Source organism: Saccopteryx leptura, chromosome 3 (genome assembly GCF_036850995.1).
Source record: "Saccopteryx leptura isolate mSacLep1 chromosome 3, mSacLep1_pri_phased_curated, whole genome shotgun sequence".
Taxonomy (NCBI): domain Eukaryota; kingdom Metazoa; phylum Chordata; class Mammalia; order Chiroptera; family Emballonuridae; genus Saccopteryx; species Saccopteryx leptura.
This window is the reverse complement of record NC_089505.1, coordinates 127,932,978-127,959,064: the sequence shown is the minus strand read 5'-3', so window position 1 is coordinate 127,959,064 and position 26,087 is coordinate 127,932,978. Positions and strand designations below refer to the sequence as shown.

The following is a 26,087-nucleotide window of genomic DNA, read 5'->3' as shown; positions in this document are numbered from 1 at the left end:
TAGCTCCGTGGGACCGCGGGGCTGACGGGGGCGGAGGGATAAGCTGGGCAAGGGAGGCGCGCGTGCGCGGAACCCGGCATGAGAGGCGGGGCCAGGCCTGGAGGCGGAGCTGGGCTCTGGGCAAGCGACTCGAAGGCCAAGGGCTCAGATCTCGAAGAGGTGGCGACTGCGCGTGCGTGCTCGCGCGGGGTTGGGTCCCTTGAGTTTGGCGAGGCCCCAGGGATCGAGTTAAATCGGGGGAGGGTCTGCGGCGCGTGCTCCTGCACTTGCCTGGGCGGGAATGCGCAGCTCAGTCCGCGAAGTAGATGAGCGTGGGGGCGTGGCCTAGGGGTGGGGCCTGAGGGCTGGGTGAGGAAAAGAGCCCAGAGCGTAGACGTGCTGGAGCCCTGCAATTCCGAGGAGAACCCGGCGGGTGGGAGGCAGTGGGAGAAGAAAGTGGGCGGGGCAGGGGAAGGGTTGAGACGCGCGGGGCGGGGCCTGCGGCCTAGGTGGAGCGGGTAAAGAAGTGTGTGCGCTGGCGAGTTCCGTGGAGGCCTGGGGGGAGGGGACGGGGCTCCGGGCGCGGCAGAAGGGACGTCCAGAGGCCGTACTCTCTCTGTGTGTGGAGCTAACCCGAGACCCAGGCAAGCGGGCTAGTCCCAGAGGCCGTACTCTGTCTGTGGAGCTAACCCGAGACCCAGGCAAGCGGGCTAGGCCGGCACCAGGGGAGGTGGGAACCTGGCTGGACAAGGTCGACAGGGAGGGATGCTAGTGGAGAGGGAAGCGAGAGCGAGTGGAGGTTGGGTCGTGAGAGGACGCGCGGCGCGGCGGCGGGAGGCGGGAGGGCGCCGAGCGGCCCCTGGTGAGGGGACGCGGATGGGGGAGATCGGCCTGAGGTCTGTTCTCTCCCCTTAGCACCAGAGACACTAGTGCCAGCCTATGAACTTTTTTCAGTTCTGAAGTAATGTTTTGACCCACAAAGGGAAACAGTTGCAAATTTAAATTAATAAATATCAGAATATAACCCACCAAGTTCAACGTAACCCACATAATTCTGCATTATATTTAATGTAGGATGAGTTCATTTAACGTATTTTATATAATTTCGGGCGGGGCTCCAAAAAAGTATGAATGTTTAGGGCACTCGGAGGTCTCGAAATGGCCTGGGACTTAGGAGAAGGATTTTTTTGGGATGCAAGTGAGAGGTGGTGTCAGGGCTGGTTTGCTTTTCAAGTGATACCAAGCTTAGACTGTAGTGGGCGGGGCCGGGGGGGAGTAGAGGAAGGCTGTCTTCTGATTTACGCATAAGTGTCTACTCTAATAGATGTTATAGGAAAGGGTGTAAGCACCAGAACCAAAGAAAATGAACTGAGGACTAACTCGGAGAGGTTTTTGAAAAGAAGGACGTGAAATGGCCTGTGAACTGGAAGTGAATGGATTATTAAGTGGCTCTGACAGAACAAGGCATCAGAGAAGTCCAGGTCAGGGATCTTTAAAAATGCAAAGGTAGCACCCCAGAGTTCACACCCTGTGATAAGGATATTTGGCCTTGAGGGAATAAGTATATTTAGATTAAGGTATCCCAGGGTAAGATTAGACTGAATCCCCAAACTTGCATTTTGGAGTTGTGGGGGACTGTTCTGTGCACGATGGGATATTTAGCAGGTAAAATGCCCAATAGCATCACGTCCCCCTCCCAGGTTGTGACAGCCCAAATGTCTCTAAACGTTGTTAAATATCCCTTGGGAGACAAAAACACCCTGGACTACAAGATAAAACCCATTGTCTTTAACCTGGCTTTTAAGATGTTGCATTATCTGTTTGCTATCTATCTTTGCTAGAATTTAATTGAATATAAAAGAATCACCAAATGCAGGGATTCTTTCTATAGCTTCCTTCATAGATTATCACCTAGTCTTCTTGGACACTTTTAGGGATGGAAAAGATTTAAAATCTGTACTTTCCCAGAAAGTTCTTACATCTATGATGTCTTCCTGCTTAAAATTCCCATTTGTTGAGTCCAGTTCTCCCTCTTGGAGTTGTAAAAGAAAAATTCTAATCTTTTTTTTTTTTTAATTTGTGAACACTTGTGATGTTAAAAATTGTAGTCATATTTCTCTTCTCTCTTGAAATGTTTCAACCTGTATTTTAGCTTTATCCATGTGACATAGTTTATAGATTATCATAAACTTTCTGCTCTCCTCTGAACAGTATCGAGCCTGATAATGTCCTACTTAAAATATACCACTCAGAACTGAACACACTATTCTGGATGTAGATCACAATATTAGCATATAATAGATATATTATATTATTAGTTGCATACTTGTCCATCTTCCTTGACTCTGAGCTTGAAGGCAAGAATTGAGTATTAGTCACTATCTTTGTCTTAGGCTGTAGTTTGCATTACTATCACAGTGCCTGGTGGTTAGTTGGAGTCCAAAAATTTTGATGGAGTGTAGTTCCTTTACTTTTGGGAGCAGGTACAGTACACTCTTGCCTTATACTGACTTTGTAATGAACCAAACCTGTATGTTATAAAAAGCATTCTTGGCCCTGGCTGGGTGGCTCAGTGGTAGAGCGTCGGCCTAGCATGCGGAGGTCCCGGGTTCGATTCCCGGCCAGGGCACACAGGAGAGGCACCCATCTGCTTCTCCACCCCTCCCCCTCACCTTCCTCTCTGTCTCTCTCTTCCCCTCTCGCAGCCGAAGCTCCACTGGTGCAAAAGATGGCCGGGGCGCTGGGGATGGCTCCTTGGCCTCTGCCCCAGGCGCTGGAGTGGCTCTGGTCGCGACAGAGCAATGCCCCAGATGGGCAGAGCATCGCCCCCTGGTGGGCATGCCGGGTGGATCCCGGTCAGGGGCATGCGGGAGTCTGACTGCCTCCCCTTTTCCAGCTTCAGAAAAGTACAAAAAAAAAAAAAAAAAAAAAGCATTCTTATCCTGGCCTGTGATGGCACAGTGGATGGGTCTTTGACCTGGAATACTGAGGTCGTCAGTTTGAATCCCTAGGCTTGCCCGGTCAACACATACATGAGAGAAGCAACTAATACACTTTGGTGCTTCCTGCTCCCCGCCCCTTTCTTTTTCTCTGAAATCATTAAATAAAATCTTGGGGGGAAAAAGCATTCTTAGCTCATGGGCCATATGAAAACAGGTGGCAGGCTAGTTTTGACTGGCAAGCAGTAGTTTGGCAACCCCAATCTAGACTAGTCTTTGTGCGATTAATTTTTTAAAAGTCTGAATATAGGCCTTTACTATTATCCTTATTAAAGATCTTACTTTTTGCAGCCCATATTTCTAGCTTGCTCGGATCGTTTTGTGTGCTGATTCTGCATCTAGTGTATTAGCAGACATCCCAGTTTTGCGTCATCTGCAAAACTGATAAGTGTACTTTTCCCATCCTTAATTAATAAAAATATTGAATGGGAGAAGGATAGAGGTCTTCCACAGTTTATTTTGTTCTATTAATCATCATTAGTGTATTTGTTCTATTAATCATTTTTAGTATAGCCATTCAGAGAGTTATAAATGTGTATCTACCTGAAGTACTGCCTGTCAGCCAACCCACATTTCTCAATCTGATCCACAGGGTATCTTGAGAAGCTTTGTCTGAAGTTTTGTTGAAATGTTCAGAACTTGTCCCTAATTGGTAGTAACCCTATCGAACAAAAAGAAATGTAAAAGTGTAGTATAACTTTTGTGAACTACTGTTTCTTATTTTACTACATTTTGTTTACCTTTCAAAGCCATCATTTTAATAATGAAGTTTAATAATTTTGTTGAGAATTAGCATCCAAGTTCAAGTTCATTACTCTGTTATTTCTAGGAATTCACAATCTTTCTTCTCTTCAAACTAAGGGTAAATATTCATCTAATACCAGTCTTCTGCTACCAGTAGTATTAAAAGCAAGAAAAAAAATACAAATAAATAATATTAGAAATTATATCTTTTTCTTGACCAATCTTACAGTTTTAATATCATCATACTGGAATTTAAAATCACAATAAAAATGAATTTTATGCCTATAAATATAAGAACCAAGAAGAAGTGGATAATTTTCTATAAAATATAAATTTCAAAATTGTCTTAAGGTATACAGAACTTGAAAGAAGTATTGAACGTTAAATAGTAAAAAATATCTATCTACTAACACTTTGTCAGGCTTACAGGATCAAATAACCCGTCTTATACAAGTCATTCCAACAACTAGAAAAAGAGGGGAAGTTCTCCAACTTCATTATGTTGGGAGTACAGTCTTGATTTCGAAACGAGACATGGACTGAATAACAAAGGAAAATTATAGTTCAGTCTCACTTAGAAATATATTCTGCAAAAATGATAAATAAAATATTGGAAAATTGAATACCACTATGGATAAAAATAATAATATATCTTGGCCATGTAGATATAGAGTTTATAGTGGGAATTGAGGATGCTATACCATTAGAGAATTTTGGTTAAATTCATCACGTTATCAACCTGAAGAAAAGTCTGTATGACACATCTTAGTAAATATTAGAAGAGCATTTGATAAAATTTAATTCATGCTTAAAAGAAAAACTAACAAACAAGAAATAATTTCTATAACCCAATGAACAGTGTCTAACAGAATCTTCAGTGAAGATTACATCTAATGGTGAAATAGTAGAAATATTTTTTGGATGGTAAGAAATAAGATTTTTAAAAAATAAAGTTCTGGTTTTTTTTCTTTTTAAATATTCCATTAAATGCCCTGGCTGGGTAGTTCAGTGCAACAGAAGTCCTGGGTTCAACCCCTGCTCAGGGCACATACAAGAAGCAATCAATGAGTACACAACTAAATGGGAAAACTAAATGGAACAACTACGTGCAACAATGAGTTGATGCCCCCCCACCACCACCCAGTCTCTCTATTCCCTTCTCTCTCCCGCTCCTCCTCCTTCTCCCTTACATCAGTGGAAAGATAAAAGAAAAAAATTTTTTAAAAAGATCCCATTCAAAATAGCAATAGATGCCTGGTCTATGGTGGCACAGTAGATAGCATTCACCTGGAATGCTGAGATCGTCAGTTCTAAATCATGGGCCTGCCCAATATAAGTACATACAACAAGCAAGCAATGAACAACTACAGTGAAGTAACTGTGAGCTGATACTTCTCACCCCTCCTCTCGTAAAATCAATACAATAAAATCTTTTTTAAAAAAAAAGGTGGCAAATTTGTTGAAACCATAGGCATCTAAGAGTAGATCAAGTAAAAGAGGTGAAGATATGTTTGGGGGGAACTTTAAAACAGTTTAAGGACTTAAAAGAAGTCTTAAATAAATGAAGAGATATGCCCAATTCATGGATATGAGACTCATTGTCACAAAAATGATATTCTTTCCAAATTGTAAGTGGAATTGAATTGCAATCAACACCTCAAACTTTTTTTCCCTGTAACTTAACAAAACTTATAAAGTACAAGGCTTAGAACCAAATCAATTTTTAAATTTAGAGGAATTTACCCTACTAGATATTAAGATGTATCTTATTCTATCCTTTTACTTTCAACCTAACAATATAGTTAGAATGGATCTCCTTATTCTTTTTTAAATTTCACTTACTAATTTTAGAGAGAAAGGACAGGAGAGAGAGAGACAAGAACAGCTCCTGACCAGAGGTTGAACTGGCAACCTCTGGGCTATGGGATGGTGCTCTAGCCAACTGAGCTATCTGGCCAGGGCAAAGAATATCTCTTTAAAAGAGTATCTAGTTGGCCTGACCTGTGGTGGCACAGTGGATAAAGCGTCGACCTGGAAATACTGAGGTTGCCGGTTCAAAACCCTGGGCTTGCCTGGTCAAGGCACATATGGGAGTTGATGCTTCCAGCTCCTCCCCCCTGTCTCTCTCTCTTTCTCTCTCCCCCTCTCTCTCCTCTCTAAAATGAATAAATAAATAAAATAAATAAAATAAAATAAAAGTATCTAGTTGGTTGTTTTTTTATTCAGTTTGGTAATGTAGTGTTTAGTTTGTAAACATTTAATGGAATAATTGAAAGCTATCTTCTTGCCATTTATTTTCTATTTGTCTTTATTTTGTGTCTTCTTTTTGGTCTTCTTTCAGAGTAATAAAGTATTTTTATGCTATTCCATTTTTCCTTCTCTGTTGACCTTCTTTCTATAACTTTGTTTTATGGTTTTTAGTGGTGACTTCATTCTGATCCTAGAATTATAACATACATCCTTAACATTCTAGTCTACTTTGAATGAATATATCACTTAATGTTCAGTGTACAAAACTTTATTAAAGTATATGACAATAGTGTAAAATATAGTTAGGAGGGATATCTATTAACTTCAGAATAGTTTTTACTACTGGGCAAGGAAGAGAATGGGGCCAGTCAGGGCCTACATTTTAAAAAATATATATTTTAAGTAGATATGACAAAAATATTAACATTTATTAAATCAGGGCAGTGGTACATAGTTGTTTAATATATGTATTGTTCTCTGTACTTTGTCATTTGTTTATTTGAAATAGTTTCATTTTTTTAAAAAAAATTTAGATTGGGATCAGGGTGTAAAGGGTATTTGAAGCCTTCCTCACCTTTCTAAACACTCTTTTAACTCTTTGTAGATACAACTTTTCTAGTCACTTTGCATCTATATATTAGTTTTTGCCCCATTACCACCAGAGCAAGGATGAAGGTGAGTAAGAGCTGACGGAACCTTCTGTCTTCCTTCTGTCTTACCCACCAGGTTCATAGTAGAGCTCAGTAGTATCTTTTCAGGATATTTCTTTTTTTTTTTTTTCTTTTTTTCTTTATTCATTTTTAGAGAGGAGAGAGAGAGAGAAGGGGGGAGGAGCTGGAAGCATAAACTCCCATATGTGCCTTGACCAGGCAAGCCCAGGGTTTCAAACCGGCGACCTCAGCATTTCCAGGTCGATGCATTATCCACTGCACCACCACAGGTCAGGCTCAGGATATTTCTATTAAACTTAAAATATTATAATGCAGTGTAAATGTCTTTGACCATGACTCAAGGGAGAGATTAAGAATTTGAAAATAAATAAAAGGATGTCTTCTTTCTCACATTTCTGCTAAATAAAATAATGATGATGTCTTTTAAGAATCAGCAGTCACAAAGAATATATTTCTTTGCTCCAGGTTTTTAAAAATAATTTCAGAAATACAATTTAAGTAATTCTTAAAAATTAACCCACTCATTATGTTGCCTTAGCTTGTTAACTATTCCTATAATATTATTGAGGGTTTTTTTAATTTTAGAAGCAGAAATACTATGTCAGAGCAGTCAGGGACTTGTTTTGTGAAGTAGTGTAGAAAATATTCATATCTTACCAATTATTCCTGGGAGTTTACTTATGTAAATAAACATGTTAGAGTTCCTTCCACTTGTTGAATAGCTTGGTTGTTAAGCTGTGTGCTAAGCAACAGGCTTTCTCTCTCTTCCTTTTCTCAGGTAAAGGGCCGAGAATCAAGAAGTGGCTTTTGTTGTGACTGTTTTGTTATTGTTTTATTTGCAGGTTGAACATTTTAAGATGAGAAAAGTTGATCTCTGCTTGAGCTCTGAAGGGGCTGAAGTGATTTTAGCTACATCAAGTGATGAAAAACACCCACCTGAAAATATGATTGATGGGTAAGAATTACTATTCTCTTTAATAAAGTCTTGATAGGCCTGACCTGTGGTGGCGCAGTGGATAAAGCATCGACCTGGAAATGCTGAGGTTGCTGGTTCGAAACCCTGGGCTTGCCTGGTCAAGGCACATATGGGAGTTGATGCTTCCAGCTCCAACCCCCCTTCTCTCTCTCTGTCTCTTCCTCTCCTCTCTAAAATGAATAGAAATAAATAAATAAATAAATAAAAAATAAATAAAGTCTTGATAGGTCAGTGAACTCTCTGAGTACTGGGACTATATGTTTTACAACACTAATACTGTTAAACATAGTTTAATAAACGTTTGGTGAACTAGATTACCTGACAATATTCACCTTTGGTCCCATTTCTGAAACTAATTTAGATGTATATATAATTAGGTTTTGATCATTTTCTTGATAATTCCTAGACTAACCTTTACATACAGTTTTTTCTTTTTTTTTAAATTTACTGTGTTAACATAGATTCAAGTGTCCTACTCAATATAACACTCTCACCCCCCACCCCCGTGTCCTCCATTACCCCCACTCTCCTTAACTCTCTCCCCTCTTCCCTCTGGGATTTGCTGTCTTGTTTTCTGTATCCATGTGTTATGTATATATAATTTCACTAATCCCTTCATCTTCTCTGATTCCATCCGCTCATCCCCCTTCCCTCTGACTGCTGTCCCTCTGCTCCCTGTGACCCCGCCTCTGCCTCCATTCCGTTCCTCAGTTCACTTTGTTCATTATAGTCCACATATAAATGAGATCATATATTTGTCTTTCTCTGCCTGGCTTATTTCACTTAGCATAATATTCTCCAGGTCCATCCATGCCATTAAAAAAGGTAAGATTTTCTTCTTTTTCATGGCTGTGTAGCATTCCATTGTGTGTATGTACCACAGCTTTTTAATCCACTCGTCCACTGATAGACATTTGGGCTGTTTCCAGATCTTGGCTATTGTAAACAATGCTGCAACAAACATGGGGTGCATGTTTGCTTTTGAATCAGTGATTTGGTTTTCTTAGGATATATTCCTAAAAGTGGGATAGCTGGGTCAAAAGGCAGTTTCGTTTTTAATTTTTTGAGGAAACCCCATACTGTTTTCCACAGTGGCTGCACTAGTCTGCATTCCCACCAACAGTGCAGAATGCTTCTCTTTTCTCCACACCCTTGCCAGTACTTATTATGTGTTGATTTGATAACTAGCACCATTCTGACAGGTGAGGTGGTATCTCATTGTGATTTTAATTTGCATTTCTCTGATTATTAGTGACGTGGAACATTTTTTCATATATCTGTTAGCCATCTGTATGACCTCTTTGGAGAAGTGTCTTTTCAGTTCCTCTGGCCATTTTTTAATTGGATTGTTTATCTTCTGGTGTTGTTTTAGAAGTTCTTTATAAATTTTTATTATTAACTTTTTTTTTTTAAGTTGAAAATGGAGAAGCAGTCAGACAGACTTCCACATGCACCCAACCAGGATCCACCCAGCGTGCCCACCAGGGGGCGATGCTCTGTTGTGACCAGAGCCATTCTAGCGCCTGAGGCAAAGGCCATGGAGCCATCCTCAGCACCTGGGCCAACTTTGCTCCAATGGAGCCTTGGCTGCAGGAGGGGAAGAGAGAGACAGAGAGGAAGGAGAGGGGGAGGGGTGGAGAAGCAGATGGGCGCTTCTCCTGTGTGCCCTGGCCGGGAATCGAACCTGGGACTCCTGCACGCCAGGCCGACGCTCTACCACTGAGCCAACCGGCCAGGGCCAGATTATTAACTTCTTATCAGACATATTGGCGAATATGTTCTCCCATTGTGTGGGTTGGCTTTTTCGACGTTTTTTCTTTTTCTTTTTCAGAGAGAGGGACAGACAGACAGGAAGGGAGAGAGATGAGAAGCATCAATTTTTCATTGCGGCACCTTAGTTGTTCATTGATTGTTTTCTCATATGTGCCTTGACCAGGGGGCTACAGCCAAGCCAGTGACCCCTTGCTCAAGCCAGCGATCTTGAGTCCAAGCTGGTGAGCTTTTTTCAAACCAGATGAGCTCATGCTCAAACTGGCGACCTCGAGGTCTTGAACCTGGGTCTTCCATGTCCCAGTCCGATGCTCTATCCACTGCGCCACCGCCTGGTCAGGTGGCTTTTTATTTTGTTAATGATGTCTTTTGCTGTGCAAAAATATTTTAGTTTGATATAGTTCCATTTGTTTATTTTGTCCTTTATTTCATTTGCCTGCGGAGAGATAGTGGCAAAAATATTGATATGAGAGATATCAGAGAGGTTACTGCCTATGTTTTCTTCCAGAATGGTTTCACAACTTACATTTAAGTTTTTTATCCATTTTGAGTTTATTTTTGTGAATGGTGTAAGTTGGTGGTCTAGTTAAACTTTTTTATGTACCTGTCCAGTTTTCCCAACAACATTTATTAAAGAGACTGTCTTTACTCCATTGTATGCTCTTACCTTCTTTGTCATATATCAGTTGACCATAAAGGCATGAGTTTATTTCTGTGTTCTCTGTTCTGTTCCATTGATCTATATGCCTGTTCTTATTTCAGTACCAAGCTGTTTTGATTACAATGGCCTTGTAGTATAACTTGATACCTCCCACTATATTCTTCATTTTCAAGATTGCTGAGGCTATTCGTGTTCTTTTTTGGTTCCATATAAATTTTTGGAATATTTTTTCTATATCTTTGAAGTATGCCATTGGTATTTTAATAGGAATTGCATAGAAGTTATAGATTGCTGTGGGTACTATAGACATTTTAATGATGTTTATTCTTCCTATCCATGAACAAGGCATACGCTTCCACTTGTTTGTATCTTCCTTGATTTTTTTTCAATGTCTTATAATTTTCCGAGTACAAATCTTTTACCTCCTTGGTTAAATTTACTCCTAGGTACTTTATTTTGTTTTGTTGCACTAGTGAAGGGGATTGTTTCCTTAATTTCTCTTTCAAACAGTTTATTGTTAGTGTATAAAATGCCACTGATTTCTGAATATTAATTTTATATCCTGCCACCTTGCTGAATTCATTTATCAGGTCCAGTAGTTTTTTGACTGAGACTTTAGAGTTTTCTATGTACATTATCATGTCATCAGCAAATAATGATAGTTTTACTTCTTCTTTCCCAATTTGGATGCCTTTTATTTCTTCTTCTTGTCTGATTGCTGTGGCTAGGACTTCCAGAACTATGTTGAATAATAGTAGTGAAAGGGGACACCCTTGCCTTATTCCTAATCTTAAGGGGATTGCTTTTAATTTTTGCCCATTGAGTATAATATTGGCTGTGAGTTTGTCATAAATGGCCTTTATTATGTTGAGGTATGTTTCCTGTATTCCCACTTTGCTGAGAGTTTTGATCATAAGTGGGTGCTGGATTTTATCAAATGCTTTTCCTGCATCTATTGATATGATCATGTGATTTTTATCCTTCCTTTTGTTTATGTGATGAATCACATTGATTGGTTTGCGAATATTGTACCAGCCTTGCCTCCCCAGAATAAATCCTACTTGATCATGATGTATGATCTTTTTGATGTATTGCTGGATCTGGATTGCTAATATTTTGTTGAGAACTTTAACATCTTTGTTCATCAGGGATATTGGCCTACAGGTTTCTTTGTAGTGTCTTTACCTGGTTTTGGAATGAGTATAATGCTTGCCTCATTAAAGGAGCTTGGAAGTCTTCCCTCCTCTTGAATATTTTGAAATAGCTTGAGAAGGATAGGTGTTAGTTCTTCTTTGAATGTTTGGTAAAATTTGCCTGTGAAGCCATCCAGTCTAGGACTTTTATTTCCTGGGAGTTTTTTTATAACTGTCAATTTCATTTGTTGTAAACAGTCTGTTTAGGTTTTCTGATTCTTCCAGATTAAGTTTTGGAAGATTGTATATTTCTAGGAATTTATCCATTTCACCTAGATTGTCTAATTTTTTGACATATAGATCTTCACAGTATTTTTCTTAAAATCCTTTCTATTTCTGTGGTGTCAGTTGTTACTTCTCCACTCTCATTTCTAATTTTTTTATTTGAGTCCTCTCTTTTTTTTTCTTGACGAGTCTGGTTAAAGGTTCATCAGTCTTGTTTACCTTTTCAAAGAACCAGCTCTTGGTTTCATTGATCTTTTGTATTGTTTTTTAGCCTCTGTGTCATTTATTTCTGCTCTGATCTTTATTATTTCCTTCCTTCTACTTCCTCTGGGCTTTATTTGTTGTTCTTTTTCTGGTTCTTTTAGATGCAGGGTTAAGTTGTTTATTTGAGCTTTTTCTTGCTACTTAAAGTATGCCTATAATGCTATGAACTTCTCTCTCAGGACTGCTTTTGCTGTGTCCCATAAATTTTTGTTTTGTTATTTTTATTCATTTTTATTAGAGATGAGAGAGAGAGAGAGCGAGAGAGGAAAGAGAGAGAGAACAGGGGGAGGAACAGGAAGCATCAACTCTCATATATGCCTTGATCAGGCAAGCCTGGGGTTTCAAACCGGCAACCTCAGCATTCCAGGTCCACGATTTATTTGCTGCTCCACCACAGGTCAGACTGCTGTGTCCCATAAATTTTGAGTTGTTGTATGTTCATTTTCATTTCTTTCAAGGAAATTTTTTATTTCTTCCTTGATCTCATTGTTAACCCACTTGTTATTCAATAACATGCTATTTTTTTTTTTTTTCATTTTTCTGAAGCTGGAAACGGAGAGACAGTCAGACAGACTCCCGCATGCGCCCGACCGGGATCCACCCGGCACGCCCACCAGGGGCGACGCTCTGCCCACCAGGGGGCGATGCTCTGCCCATCCTGGGCGTCGCCATATTGCGACCAGAGTCACTCTAGCGCCTGAGGCAGAGGCCACAGAGCCATCCCCAGCGCCCGGGCCATCTTTGCTCCAATGGAGCCTTGGCTGCGGGAGGGGAAGAGAGAGACAGAGAGGAGGGCGCGGCGGAGGGGTGGAGAAGCAAATGGGCGCTTCTCCTGTGTGCCCTGGCCGGGAATCGAACCCGGGTCCTCCGCACGCTAGGCCGACGCTCTACCGCTGAGCCAACCGGCCAGGGCTCAATAACATGCTATTTAGCCTCCAAGTGTTTGAATATTTTTCAGGTTTTCTAGTCTAGTTGATTTCTAGTTTCATGCAGTTGTGATCAGAGAAGATGCTTGAAATTATCTCTTAAATTTATTTCTTCTTAAATTTATCGAGACTTGTTTTGTGTCCTAACATGTGGTCTGTCCTAGAGAATGTACCATGAGCACTTGAAAAGAATGTATATTCTGCTGTTTAGGGTGAAATGTTCTGAAGATATCTATTAAATCGAGTTGATCTAATATGTCCTTTAAGTCTGCTGTTTCTTTGTTAATTTTCTTTCTTGAGGATCTATCTAATGATGTTAATGGAGTATTGAAATCCCCTACTATTATAGTATTGCTGTTGATCTCGCCCTTTAAGTCCATCAAAGTCTGCTTTATATATTTAGGTGCTCCTATATTAGATGCGTAGATATTTATAATGGTTATATCTTCCTTTTGGATTGCTCCCTTTATCATTATGTAATGACCTTCTTTATCTCTAACTATGGTCTTTGTTTTAAAGTCCATTTTGTCTGATATAAGTATTTTACCCCAGCTTTTTTTTCATTTCCATTTGCATGAAATATTTTTTTCCATCCTTTTATCTTCGGTCTGTGTGCATCTTTTAATTTAAGATGTGTCTCTTGTAGACAGCATATGTATGGGTCCTGTTTTCTTATCCACACAGCTACCCTATGTCTCTTGATCAGATCATTTAACCCATTAACATTTAAGGTTATTACTGATATGTAATTGTTTATTGCCATTTTTTTCTTTAAAACTGTATTCCTCTTTTGCTATATTCTTTTTTTCCTTTGATCTGTTTACAACAGGTCCCTTAGCATTTCTTGCAGCCTTGGTTTGGTTGCAGTGAATTCCTTGAGTTTTTTTTGTTGTTGTTTTTTTTTTGTTTTTTTTTGTCTGTAAAGCTTTTTATTTCTCCTTCAATTTTAAATGATAGCCTTGCTGGATAAAGTAGTCTTGGTTGTAGGCTCCTGTTCTACATTACTTTGAATATTTCTTGCCATTCCCTTCTGGCCTCAAGTGTTTCTGTTAAGAAGTCAGAAGTCATCCTTATGGGGGCTCCTTTGTAGGTGATAGTCTTTTTTTCTCTAGCAGCTTTTAATATTTTCTCTTTATCACTTAGCTTTGGTATTTTAATTAGGATGTGTCTTGGTGTTGGTTTCTTTGGGTTTCTCCTTAATGGAGTTCTCTGTGCTTCCTGAACATGTGAAATGTTTTCTTGCCTTAATTGGGGGAAGTTTTCCGCTATGATATGTTTGAACAAAGTCTCTATCCCTTGTTCTTTCTCTTCTTCTTCAGGAACCCCTATGATGCAGATGTTATTTCTCTTCATGTTGTCACAGAGCTCTCTTAGAGTTTCCTCAGACTTTTTGAGTCTCTTTAATTTTTTCTGCTCTGCTTCCATGCCTTTATTTATCGTGTCCTCTAGCTCGCTGATTCTATTCTCTGCTTCATCCATCCTGCTTTTAATTCCTTCCATTGTATTCTTTATTTCAGATATTGTATTTGTCATTTCTGACTGATTCTTTTTTATTGTTTCAATGTCCTTTTTTATATTTGTTATCTCTTTATTTAGGTTTTCGTAATGGTCATCTATGGTTGTTCTAATATCTTTGAGCATCCTAACAATCGTTATTTTAAACTCTGCATCTGGTAATTTGGTTATATCTGATTCACTTAGGTCCTTTTCTGGGGATTTCTCTTGGTTTATTTGTGTTGTATTTTTCTGCCTCCACATTTTCTCTTCATGGGAGTGGCTGTGATCACGCGCTCGGGTGCACAAGCGTTGGTGGCCTTGGCCTTTGCCCCGCCCCCATGTGTGACGTTATGCTTGGTCCTGAGGGCACTGGCGAGCACCTTTGCTCAGCTGTGGGTCTCCGCCTGTTTCCGGGCTTTCGCCCTGCCCTTGCAGGAGGAGCCCCGCTCAAGGATCGGCTGCTAGCCTTGGCTCTACCGCCAGGCAGGACTGCGTGCCCAAGCTCCTTCTTCTTCAATTTTAAACAATAGCCTTGCTAGATAAAGTAGTTTTGGTTGTAGGTTCTTGTTTTGCATCACTTTGAATATTTCTTGCCAGTCTCTTCTGGCCTCAAGTGTTTGGGTTGAGAAGTTGGATGTTATCCTTATGGGGGCTCCTCTATAGATAATTAACTGCTTTTCTCTTGCAGCTTTTAGTGTTCTTTGTCTCTTAACTTTTTCATAATTATGATGTGTCTTGGTGTAGGCCTCCTTGGGTTCCTCTTTAATGGGACTCTCTGTGCTTCTTGAACTTGTGTGACTTTTTCCTTCATTGGTTTAGGGAGATTTTCAGCTATGATTTATTCAAACAGGTTCTCTATCCCTTGTTCATTCTCTTCTTCAGGAAATCCTATGATGCGGATGTTGTTTTTCTTCATGTCATCACAGAGGTCTCTTAGAGTTTCCTCAGTATTTTTTTTTTTTTTTTTTTTTTTGGTGGGCCATTAGTTTTAATCTTAGCTTGCACCCAGTGGGCAAGAAATACACACAGTGGGAGAACACTTCCCTTTCCATTCAGGGCTCCCAAAGCCACTGACTTATCCGAGTTTCCTAGAATCAAACATTTGTACCTCACCAGCCTTATTCACCTCTGTTCCCCATCTCCTTCTCTCTGCACAAACTGGCTTCTCCTTCAGCACTCTGCCATCTTGGCTGCTTCTCCTCTCCACCACGTGGCCTTTCTCTGCTCTCCTTTCTCCTCAGCATTTTTACATCTTTTTTCGTTTTGCTGCTCTGCTTCTATGCTTGTTTATCTTGTTTTCTGAATCACTGATTCGATCCTTTGTTTCATCCAGCCTGCTGTTGATTCCTTCTAGTGCAATCTTCATTTCTGATACTGTATTTGTCATTTCTGACTGGTTCCTTTCTATGATTTTAGTGTTCTTTTTGATGCTTGCTTTCTCTTTATTTAGGTACTCATTATGGCCATCCATTGTTGCTTGAAGATCCTTGAGCATCCTAAAAATCATTATTTTAAACTGCATCTGGTTGTTTGGTTACTTCCATTTCATTTAGTTCTTTTTCTGAGGATTTCTCTTGTTGATTCATTTGGGTTGCATTTCTTTGCCCATTTTGTCTGTGTATTAGGTAGTGCTGTCTGACTTTGAAATTTTTATGGTGTCTTTATGAGGAAGATGGGCTTGGTGATATTGACCTCCAGGCCACCTGTTTTCCTTGTTCTTGGAATACTTCTTGAGGGTACTATTTTCCCTCCTGTTGTATGTATTGAATGCAGTTGGTAATTTTGTGGGTATGGTTATTCCTTCAGGCTGCCTGGCTCTAGGGGTCCACCTTGATCATGTATATTAAACCCTGTGCAATGTCTGTCCTGTTTAGCATACTTATTCTCCACAGTATCTGGTGCCTGCTGGGCTCCTCCTTTGGACATGCTGCTTGTGTAGCTAGCTGAGTCTAGGGTTGGTGCTGTCTGCCACTCACTACCAGTTGTGTGGGTTCTAGATCTTTTTGGGTTGGTATCCACTGTTGTTTGTAACCTGCTGAGGGCTACCTGTCTGCAACTACTGCTGTTTTCACTGTTTGTGTCTGCCTTTTCTGTGCCTGGGTAGTGTGGGAGGGGCCAACCTATATATAAGGATCAGCTTCCTCCTGCTTAGAGATGACAGCAGCTCCATAAAAGCCCTAAGCTTGGTAAGATTTGCCTCCACTTTTCACTGCTCCACCTCTTCTTGCAGCTACCTGATCTTCCCACAGAGTCTTCTGTAGAAAGACTGTAGTGTAGGCTCAGACTGGCCTCACCCAACCAACTCTTCTATAGGTTGCAAGCTTGGTGGTTTAGGGTAGCTGAGGTTGGGAATACAACATCAATTGGACCCCCTACTTCAGAGGTCTCTTGGTCAGTAGCTCAGTATGGGGATTGTAGCCCCTACTCCAGAGCCTAATCCCTCAGCCACTGCTAGATACTCAAATTTTATTTCTCCCCAACAAGGTGAGCAGCAGGTTCAGATCAAGTGGAGCTGATAGTCCCCTCTGCAGAAGTTCTTATAGCTGGTGAGACCCTGGTCTCTGGGAGGAATACTGAGAGAGTCCTTCCTGGGGCTGACTCTGCCCCCCCCCAGAAAGTGTCTCAGCCTCTCGACCAGATCCAACAATAAGCTCACAGGTCCCCACACTTTAAATGTCCATGCTCCAAGCCTCTCTCCCTCCCTCTGTGGAATCTAGCCCAGCAGGGCAGGATATCCAGCACCCAGGCCTGCTGACTGTGAAGCTCCATCCTATCCAATGTACATGAACCACTGTGCTGGTGCTGATCACAAAGAGTGGAACTCGCCTCAGTTGGGCCAGGAGTGAGGAGCCCTTCCTTAGGATACCACTCTAGCAAGGGTTGTTAGGTCCTGAACTGATGCCAGCCCTGGGTCTCCCTGGCAGGAACCCAGCACAGACCAGTGGGAGACACTGCCTATAACTGGCCCTCAGCAACTTTCTTGGAGCTGTAAGCAATCCAGAGTTTGTGGCTGCCTCTGCTGGGCATAGGTGCTGATGGAAATACCAAACTGCACACCTAGGCTGGCTTTTACCCACACTGGGCCTGGGAGAAGATCTGCTTAAAAGGCCAAGGTTCCCTGAGCCCCACTTCCTGCAGCCTCTGTCTGCTGGCTGCTTGTTGGGCTTGGCCACTGAAAAAAACCTCTGGTAGAGTCTAGAGCCTGTAGCACTTCAGCAATTAGGAAGGGTGATGGGTGTGGCTCTGTCCCCTTGGCCCCGGGTGTTAGTCTGTCCAGACTTTTATCACAGACCTTAGTAGGGTATGGCCTCTGAGACCCAGAGTTGTGGTCTGTCTGCACTCTGGACAGTTTCTACTGAGTCTCACATGAGGCAGAATCACCAGTCATAGACTCGAGAGTGTGTCGGGGAAAGCTCCAGCCTCAACTCCAGAAACTGAGTCACTGACGCACCCCTTCCCAGCTTCTCAGAATGATCCAATCTCTGTGAATGGGGCAGGAGAGACTCCCAAGGGCGGAGCAGTTGCTTTCCCCCAGGCTGATGCTGCTCAGAGGGAACTGCTCCACCCAAGAAAGATGGTGACTGCAGTATTGGAGAATGATTTAGCAGAGGGGTTCTGGTGGCTGTCCCCCACAGTGTCTCTCCAACTTTACATTCTCCTCATGCAACTCCAGTCCAGTCAGTTCCCCCTCCGCCAGAGTCTCGGGTAAGTGACTATGAACAAGATTTTCTGCACTGGCCCTTTAAGATGGAGCCTGTGTCTCCGAGAGCTCCATTACTTTATTGCACACAGAAACCCCAGCTCTTTTCATGGCCAAATGTTGTGTGGGCACCCCCTCTAGGCTCTGGGATTCCAGGCTGGGGCTCCTGGCCTGGGGCTTAGGACCCACTCTCAGGTCAACCGACACTCCCTGCAGTGAGAGTCCCTCCGGACCCTCCACCCCACTCACTCCTGGTAGTAGGGCAGCCCTTTCCGTGTCTTTGCCCCTCCTACCAGTCTGGGTGTGGCTTCTTCTGTGATCCTTGGTTATAGCCTCTTTATTTACTTCAAAGTTGGTTTTTCAAAAATGATTGTTCTTATATTAACTTGTAATCCAATTTGGTCCTGGGAGCTAGCACTTGGAACGTCCACCTACTCTGTCGCCATCTTGAATCTCTCCCTGGACTCTCCTACACACAGGATTTTTTTTGTTTTTTTTTTTACAGAAAGGAACTTATATACTTTATTTATTTTTTACAGAGACAGAGAGTGAGTCAGAGAGAGGGATAGACAGGGACAGACAGACAGGAACGGAGAGAGATGAGAAGCATCAATCATTAGCTTTTCATTGTGCGTTGCAACACCTTAGTTGTTCATTGATTGCTTTCTCATATGTGCCTTGACCGCCGTCCTTCAGCAGACCGAGTAACCCCTTGCTGTAGCCAGAGACCTTGGGTTCAAGCTGATGGGCTTTTTTTGCTCAAACCAAATGAGCCTGCACTCAAGCTGGTGACCTCAGGGTCTCAAACCTGGGTCCTCTGCATCCCAGTCCGACGCTCTAGCCACTGCGCTACCACCTGGTTAAGCTCCTACACACAGGTTTTTAAGAAGTAGTTTAACACGGCAAAACTTCAAACAACAATGACCTCATTTTATAGAAGTGTACATTTTAGTATCTGGTTATGGTTTTATTTCAAGTTTTTCTTAGTAAATAGGAATTTTAACTTCTAATGCACTGCTTATTTCCTTTTTAGTCTAAGCAACATCTTTGCTACCTGAATGCTTTATTATCTGTTATCCACTTGCCAATATTGTTTGGTTCTTGGTCTCTTGCTGTTATTCCAGTGTTTACTCTTCATCATGCTTGAACTTATTCTAGGAGGAAATGAATATTGTTTTCAGATTTTTAAATTCCATGAAAAAGTTAATGGAAGAATTCTAGCTTTTTTTTTTTTTGTATTTTTCTGAAGTTGGAAACGGGGAGGCAGTCTCCTGCATGCACCCGACCGGGATCCACCGGGCACACTCACCAGGGGGCGATGCTCTGCCCATCTGGGGCATTGCTCTATTGCGACCAGAGGCATTCTAGCACCTGAAGCAGAGGCCATGAAGCCATCCTCAACGCCCAGGCCAACTTTGCTCCAATGGAGCCTTGGCTGCGGGAGGGGAAGAGAGAGACAGAGAGGAAGGAGAGGGGGAGGGGTGGAGAAGCAGATGGGCGTCTCTCCTGTGTGCCCTGGCCGGGAATGGAACCCGGGACTCCCGCACGCCAGGAATTCTGGCTATTTTATCACTCTCTTGAATTCTCTTTCTTGGTATTTGTACAATAACTAGAGTTTTACTAACAGAATTATATGATTTTAGAGCTGGAAGGACTTATTAGTTCATTTTATCTGAATATTTTATTTCAGTGGTAAGACAGGTCTAAAGAGGTCAAGTACTAGTTTTAACTGTTGAAGGCAGAGCCAATTGTAATACAGATCTTGTGGTTCTTTGGATTCTATTGTGAAGCTCATGTATCTGGAAAATAGGAGCATCTCAACCATTTTTCCTTTAAACCTAGTTGTTATCTTCTCTGTGACATCTCTCCCTTTCCCTCAGGTAGGATGAGTTCTTTTGTTGGACTCTAGTAGAATTTGGTAGATACCTTTATTTCTTTATTTATTTCTTTATTGCATAATTATTTCTTTCAAGTGTTTGTTTCTTAAGTGAATTCTTTTAAATCAGAGGCTATGACTTATTCATCTTTAACTCTACAGTCTTAAAATATTTGTTGAGTAGCTTATTGAATTAGACCATCAAATATTAGTCAAACCTGGCCCTGGCCGGTTGGCTCAATGGTAGAGTGTCGGCCTGGCATGCAGAAGTCTCGGGTTTGATTCCCAGCCAGGGCACACAGGAGAAGCACCCATCTGCTTCTCCACCCCTCCCCCTCTCCTTCCTCTCTGTCTCTCTCTTCCCCTCCCACAGCTGAGGCTCCATTGGAGCAAAGATGGCCCGGGCGCTGGGGATGGCTCCTCGGCCTCTGCCCCAGGCGCTAGAGTGGCTCTGGTTGTGACGGAGTGACACCCGGGAGGGTCAGAGCATCGCCCCCTGGTGGGAGAGCGTCACCCCTGGTGGGCGTGCCGGGTGGATGCCGGTCGGGCACATGCGGGAGTCTATCTGACTGTCTCTCCCCGTTTCCAGCTTCAGAAAAATACAAAATATATATATATATATATATATATATTAGTCAAACCTAACTAATATCGAAGAGATGCTGAGTATTTATACACACATCAATATACATACATACATATATACATACATATGTGTGCATATATTACTTTACATTTGCATAAGACTTTATAGTTTCATAGGCGCTATGTTGTTTGACATGTACTATAAGCTTAGGGAATAAGAGGAAAAATAAAAGTATTTTTACCACATTGTAAAGATGAGGAAAAGGATGATCAAAGGTAGGATGACTTGCTCAAAATCACACAGATAACCAAGTGGCAGAATCAATCAAGATTAACACTCACCTGACCTGTGGTTGCGCAGTGGATGGAACATTGACCTGGAATGCTGAGGTGGCCAGTTCGGGGACCTGGGCTTTTCCAGTCAGGGCACATATGGGAAAGTTGATGCTTCCCACTCCTCCCTTGCCTCTCTTTCTCTCTTTCTTTCTCTCTCTCCTCTACCTAAATAAAAAAATCAATAAATAAAATATTTTTTTAAAAAGATTAACACTCATGTTTTCTAACTCCTAATTTGGGATTCTTTCTACTTCTCTATAACTCAAACTTAAGGTTTGCATCAAAAACTTGATATCAGCTTTTTGCCCATGCCTCTTAATACTTATTAGTTTTTTACTTTCTGAAATTCAGGCAATAGTTATTTATCCCACTATGCTTGAAGTAGAGAAATTAATATCCGGGCCCTGGCCAGATAGCTTGGGTACAGTGTCATCCCCATAGGCCAAGATTTTAGGTTCAACCATGGGTCCATGCACATACAAGAGTCAACCGATGAATGCAAATCAGACAACAAATTGATGTGCTCTCTCTCTCTCTCTCCCCCTCTTCCTCTCTCTCTAAGTAAGTTTTAGACAAAACAAAAAAAATTAATGTGGGAACTGCTATGAGAATACATGGACCTATAAAGATTTGCCTTAAGTTGTTTGCCAGAAATAGAGATCTTTCCATATATCAATCCATATAAATGAATGACTAAGGACATAATATAATATTTTTTTAGATTAGACAAACCCCTTAGAACAGAAAACCAAGTGGAATGAAAGAATTTACTGACCTGGTAACTGAACAGAGCACATTAGAGACTTTTAATCTGTATGCATATCCAATAAATACAATTAGACTTTATATAATTAAAAATTATTCTCTGTTCATAAATTGGTTTATCTAAATGGAAGTAATCATAGAATTATTTTGAAAAAACAGTGCTATAAATTTGCCCCAACTGGACAGTGCTCCCAGCTCTCTATTTCTCAGAAATAGGAGTTAAAGAAAGTGATAATATTTTTACTTGACCTTAACTCTTTTTTTTCCTCTGGCATTTGATATATCAATGAAAAAGAAGAATAAACTTCTACACTAGGAAAGAAAGTGAGTTAAGAGAAAAAGAAGAGAAAGAAAATTAGTTATTTTGGGATAATGTAGAAGAATACTAGTTAAAATTCATAAGTAAGTGAACTATATGTGTTACCTTGGGCTAAGAGTATATGTTTTACTTTTTGAGCCTCTGTTTCCTGGTCTAAAGGATAATACCACTGTCCCTTACTACCTCAGAGTTGTGAAAAAAATCATGTGAGATAATAGATACCAGTCATTAGCTATAAAGCCTTATCTAAAAAAAAAACTGTTCTGATAAGTTAATTAAATATGAGGATTCAGTTATATGTCATTTTAAAATTTATGGCTGTACATACTGTGTGATGTATTATATCAATTGTGTTTATTAAAAGCACCCAAGAAAAAAACATAGGACAATTAAAAGTCATTTAATATTTAAAACCATATAAATGTAATTTAAAAAAATTGTGAAATAGTAAGCATAGTGTTAAAAACTCAGAATTGTGAGTTAGGAAACCTGACTAATGTCACCCCAATAAGTCTAATTTAAAATTAAATTAATTTAGTTTGACCATGCTGTGGTGCATTAGATAGAGCATCAGCCTGGGATGCTGAGGACCCAGATTTGAAACCCTGATGTCACCACTTGAGTGCGGGCTTACCAACTTGAATGTGGGGTTGCCAGCTTAAGTGTGGGATCACAGACATGACCCCATGGTCGCTGGCTTGAGCAAGGGGTCACTGGCTTGACTGGAACCCCCTCATCAAGGCACATATGAGAAAGCAATCAATGAATAACTAAAGTGCCACAACTATGAGTTGATGCTTCTCATCTCTCTCCCTTCCTATCTGTTCCTTTCTCTCTCACTCACTAAAAAAATAAAAAATTAAAAAAATTAATTTAATGATTAATATACTAAGACTTGTCAACTTAAGGTAGAAAAAAAAGGAAACCTGACTTCTTTTTTTCTTTATACCAGCTTTAATGAAGTTTACATCACTTGCAACCATGTAAAGTGTACAATTCAGTGGCTTCCAGTGTATTCACAGAGTTATACAATCATCTGCACAGTCAATTTTAGAACATTTTATCGCCTCCAAAAGAAACTTTGTAGCCCATCATAGTCACACTGTATTCCTCCTATTCTCACCAGCCCTAGGCACCCACTAATTTTTTTCTGTATCTGTAGATTTGCCTATTCAGACATTTCATATAAATGGAATTATACATATGTGGTCTTTCGTGACTGGCTCTTTTCAGTTATGTTTTCAAGGTTTATCCATGTTGCAGTTCATATCAATGCTTCATTCCTTTTTATTGCCAATTAAAATTTTATTGTATATATATAGTACATGTTATTTATCCATCTGTCAGCTGATGGATATATGGGTTGTATCTACTTTTTGGCCAGATTTCTCTCAGTTATTTTAAAGTGCCAACTTATAGGTCTAGGAAACACAGCCAACCTCAAGCAGAATAAAAAGAAAACATATAATCAGCTAAAAAATTAAGATAAAGAAAAAGATTTTAAACAGTTGGAAGAAAAAAAATACATTAAATATAATGGTACCAGTGACAATTGACTTTGCATGACAAACAGTGAAATCCAGGTAAAGGTAACAGTGGAACAATATTTTTTAATACTGAAAAAAAGAGAACCCCCCCCCAAAGCCTGTCAATCCAGAATTCTGTATCTAGCTAAAATATCCTTCGAAAGATGAGGATAGAATAAAGTTTTTGTTTGTTTGTTTTTGCATTTTTCCGAAGCTAGAAACGGGGAGGCAGTCAGACAGACTCCCACATGCGCCCAACCGGGATCCACCCGGCACGCCCACCAGGGGGCGATGCTCTGCCCCTCTGGGGCGTCGCTCTGTTGCATCCAGAGCCATTCTAGCGCCTGAGGCAGAGGCTACAGAGCCATCCTCAGTGCCGAGGCCATCTTTGCTCCAACGGAGCCTTGGCTGCGGGTGAGGAAGAGAGAGACAGAGAGGAAGGAGAGGGGGAGGGGTGGAGAAGCAGATGGGTGCTTCTCCTGTGTGCCCTGGCTGGGAATCGAACCTGGGACTCCTGCACGCCAGGCCGACGCTTTACCACTGAGCCAACTGGCCAGGGCTAGAATAAAGTTTTATTCACCACAAGTACACCTGCATCACAGGAAATGCTAAATGAAAATCTATAGGTTGAAATAATAGAATACAACATGCAGATTTAAACCTATAGGAAGAAATTAAATTTACTGGAAATGGTAAATATTTGGATAATATAAAAAACCTTTTTATTTTAAGTTTTTTTGAAAGACAACTGACCACTTAATGGGAAAAGAACACATTGTGCTGTGGGATTTATTACATATACATTAAGGCATGGGAGCATGAACCTACATGACGTATATACACACTTTTAACTGGTCCCATGTGACTACAGTAATGGGAGATGATAGTATGATGGGTGAGGATACAGTATTTTAATGATGGGACCAGATTATTATTTACAGAGTTGTAAAGTGCCATACTAAGGTGTTTAAATTTATAGACAATAAGGGGCCAATGAAATCTTTAGAGTGTCATAAATTCTATGTTTCTATGTTTTTCAAGAATATATCTGGTAATAATAAGAATTATTAAAGCTGGGGAGAGATTCAAGGCAGAATGAACAGTTAGACATTGCAAGAATCCAGGCGTTGTTTATTTTTTTAAATACTTATTCACTGGAATGTTGTGAATGTTTAATTCTTATTTGCCTATTTTTTCTCTTTTTCAAAACAATTAACAATAGGAATCCAGAAACATTTTGGACCACCACAGGAATGTTCCCCCAAGAGTTTATTGTTTGTTTTCACAGACCTGTAGAAATTGAAAGGCTCATAATCCATAGTTATTTTGGTAAGCAAATCATACTTTAATTTTCATCATCTTTTAATTTTTCCAGAGGCAGAAGGCACATATGTAAACTTTTGACAAGACACTACTTTTGCTTTGCAGCATGGAATTCAGCTGTATTGCTGGGGTGGGAGAGTGGGGAGTATGGGTTAACTGCCCTGAGCACAGTGAAATTCTATGAAACTGCAAATTTGAAACACTTCCAAAGCACGTAATAATTTCCATGCAATTTACTATGTGAAAGTCTTTGGCACAAGACCCTGTTATGAACATAGGAAGCCAGCCTGCCAGAATGCTAGGTTCCTTGACATATTTATTACAGATTCATTTGGCTTGGGATTCTCTGTCAAAATCTCTCTGAAAATCTGATAACCCTGATTATTTGCATTGGATAATTTTGATTTTTCTATTATTAATGACATTTTCTGGGGGCTTTGGGAAGAGAATCTCCCACTGGAATATCATTCTAATCCTGTCTTATGTTTATGTAAGGATAAAGTGTATCAGATAGAATCGTGGCAGGAAACAGAATACATTCCAGATGGTTCAAATGAAGAGACTTTATTGATGGAACTCCTTACAAAATTATGTTCTGGCTTGAGAGCATAAACCAAGGATGGTGAGACAACCAGAAACTGGCTACAGCAGGAAGCCATTACCACCACTTTGGCAAGGGAAGGAAGTAGTGTTATGGGAGCTCAATGAAAGCTGGAGCCTGTAATTAAGGGCCTGCCTGGCAGAAGTTTCATTATGAAGGGACACACCACTGTCAAAGACATGACACTGAACCAGGAAGGGAATGGAGAGAAAACAACCTGATCTCACTTCCCTACAGCCCTCCAGTTTTTCTCCCAGTGCTTCCCATTGGCCACATCTGACCAGTAGCCAGTACACAAGTAAGTCCAGGTGATGGCAATGCACAGGGATCGTCACCACAGGGGTCAGAACAGAGTAGGGGAAGAATGGATCTGGGGTAGCCGGAGCTGCATTAGGGGTAATGGAGAAAAACAGTGCAGAAGGAAGATGATTTCATTCCTGTTGAGTCTCTCTTCTGTCATTCATTGTAGAGGCTCTGGAGTCAAAGACCTAAAGTTTGAATTTCAGGTCTGGCACTTAATCACTCTTTATCATTAAACACTTTGCCTGACTTCTCCAAGTTGCCTGATTTCTATAAGCCTATTTTCTCATCAGTAAAGTAGATTAATAATACTTTTCTCATAAGACTAGTCAAGAGTGAATTAGAATGACTGACTCATAGTAGGTTCTCCTTAAAGGTAAAGATTTATGACCAGAACCACTAATACTATTACTATTATTAGTATTATTATTACTATCAATAAAAATCTTATTGATACCAAATTCAGAAAGGGTCCGCTAGCTCTGTGTTGTATGTTTACAAACATTTGTTGGACTACAGAGACAAGACTGCATTTTACCATAGGGACTTAAGAAAAAACAGAGTAAATGAGTGATTTTCAGAACATAGTGCCCCTGATCCC

The 26,087-nt window shown here is 40.7% G+C and overlaps 1 protein-coding gene and 1 non-coding gene across 6 annotated transcripts in view; both read left to right on the top strand.

The window, feature by feature from the left end:
- Positions 1 to 61: 61 nt before the first annotated feature.
- The window catches only part of IFT25 (intraflagellar transport 25), a 144,912-nt gene continuing 118,886 nt past the window's right edge, over positions 62 to 26,087 (top strand). The window contains exons 1-3 of one of the 5 annotated variants that reach the window (XM_066376345.1): positions 62 to 159; positions 7,486 to 7,598; positions 24,485 to 24,591. In XM_066376345.1, the coding sequence (XP_066232442.1) occupies positions 79 to 159; positions 7,486 to 7,598; positions 24,485 to 24,591 (301 nt within the window). In that variant the 5' untranslated portion in view covers positions 62 to 78. Of the gene's footprint in view, positions 173 to 219; positions 413 to 493; positions 681 to 7,485; positions 7,599 to 24,484; positions 24,592 to 26,087 lie in introns of those variants that run through there. The other 4 variants (XM_066376349.1, XM_066376348.1, XM_066376347.1 and 1 more) reach the window with 4 other exon arrangements.
- TRNAA-AGC (transfer RNA alanine (anticodon AGC)) lies at positions 2,533 to 2,608 on the top strand. The gene has a single exon. It is a non-coding gene; the product is annotated as a tRNA-Ala (tRNA).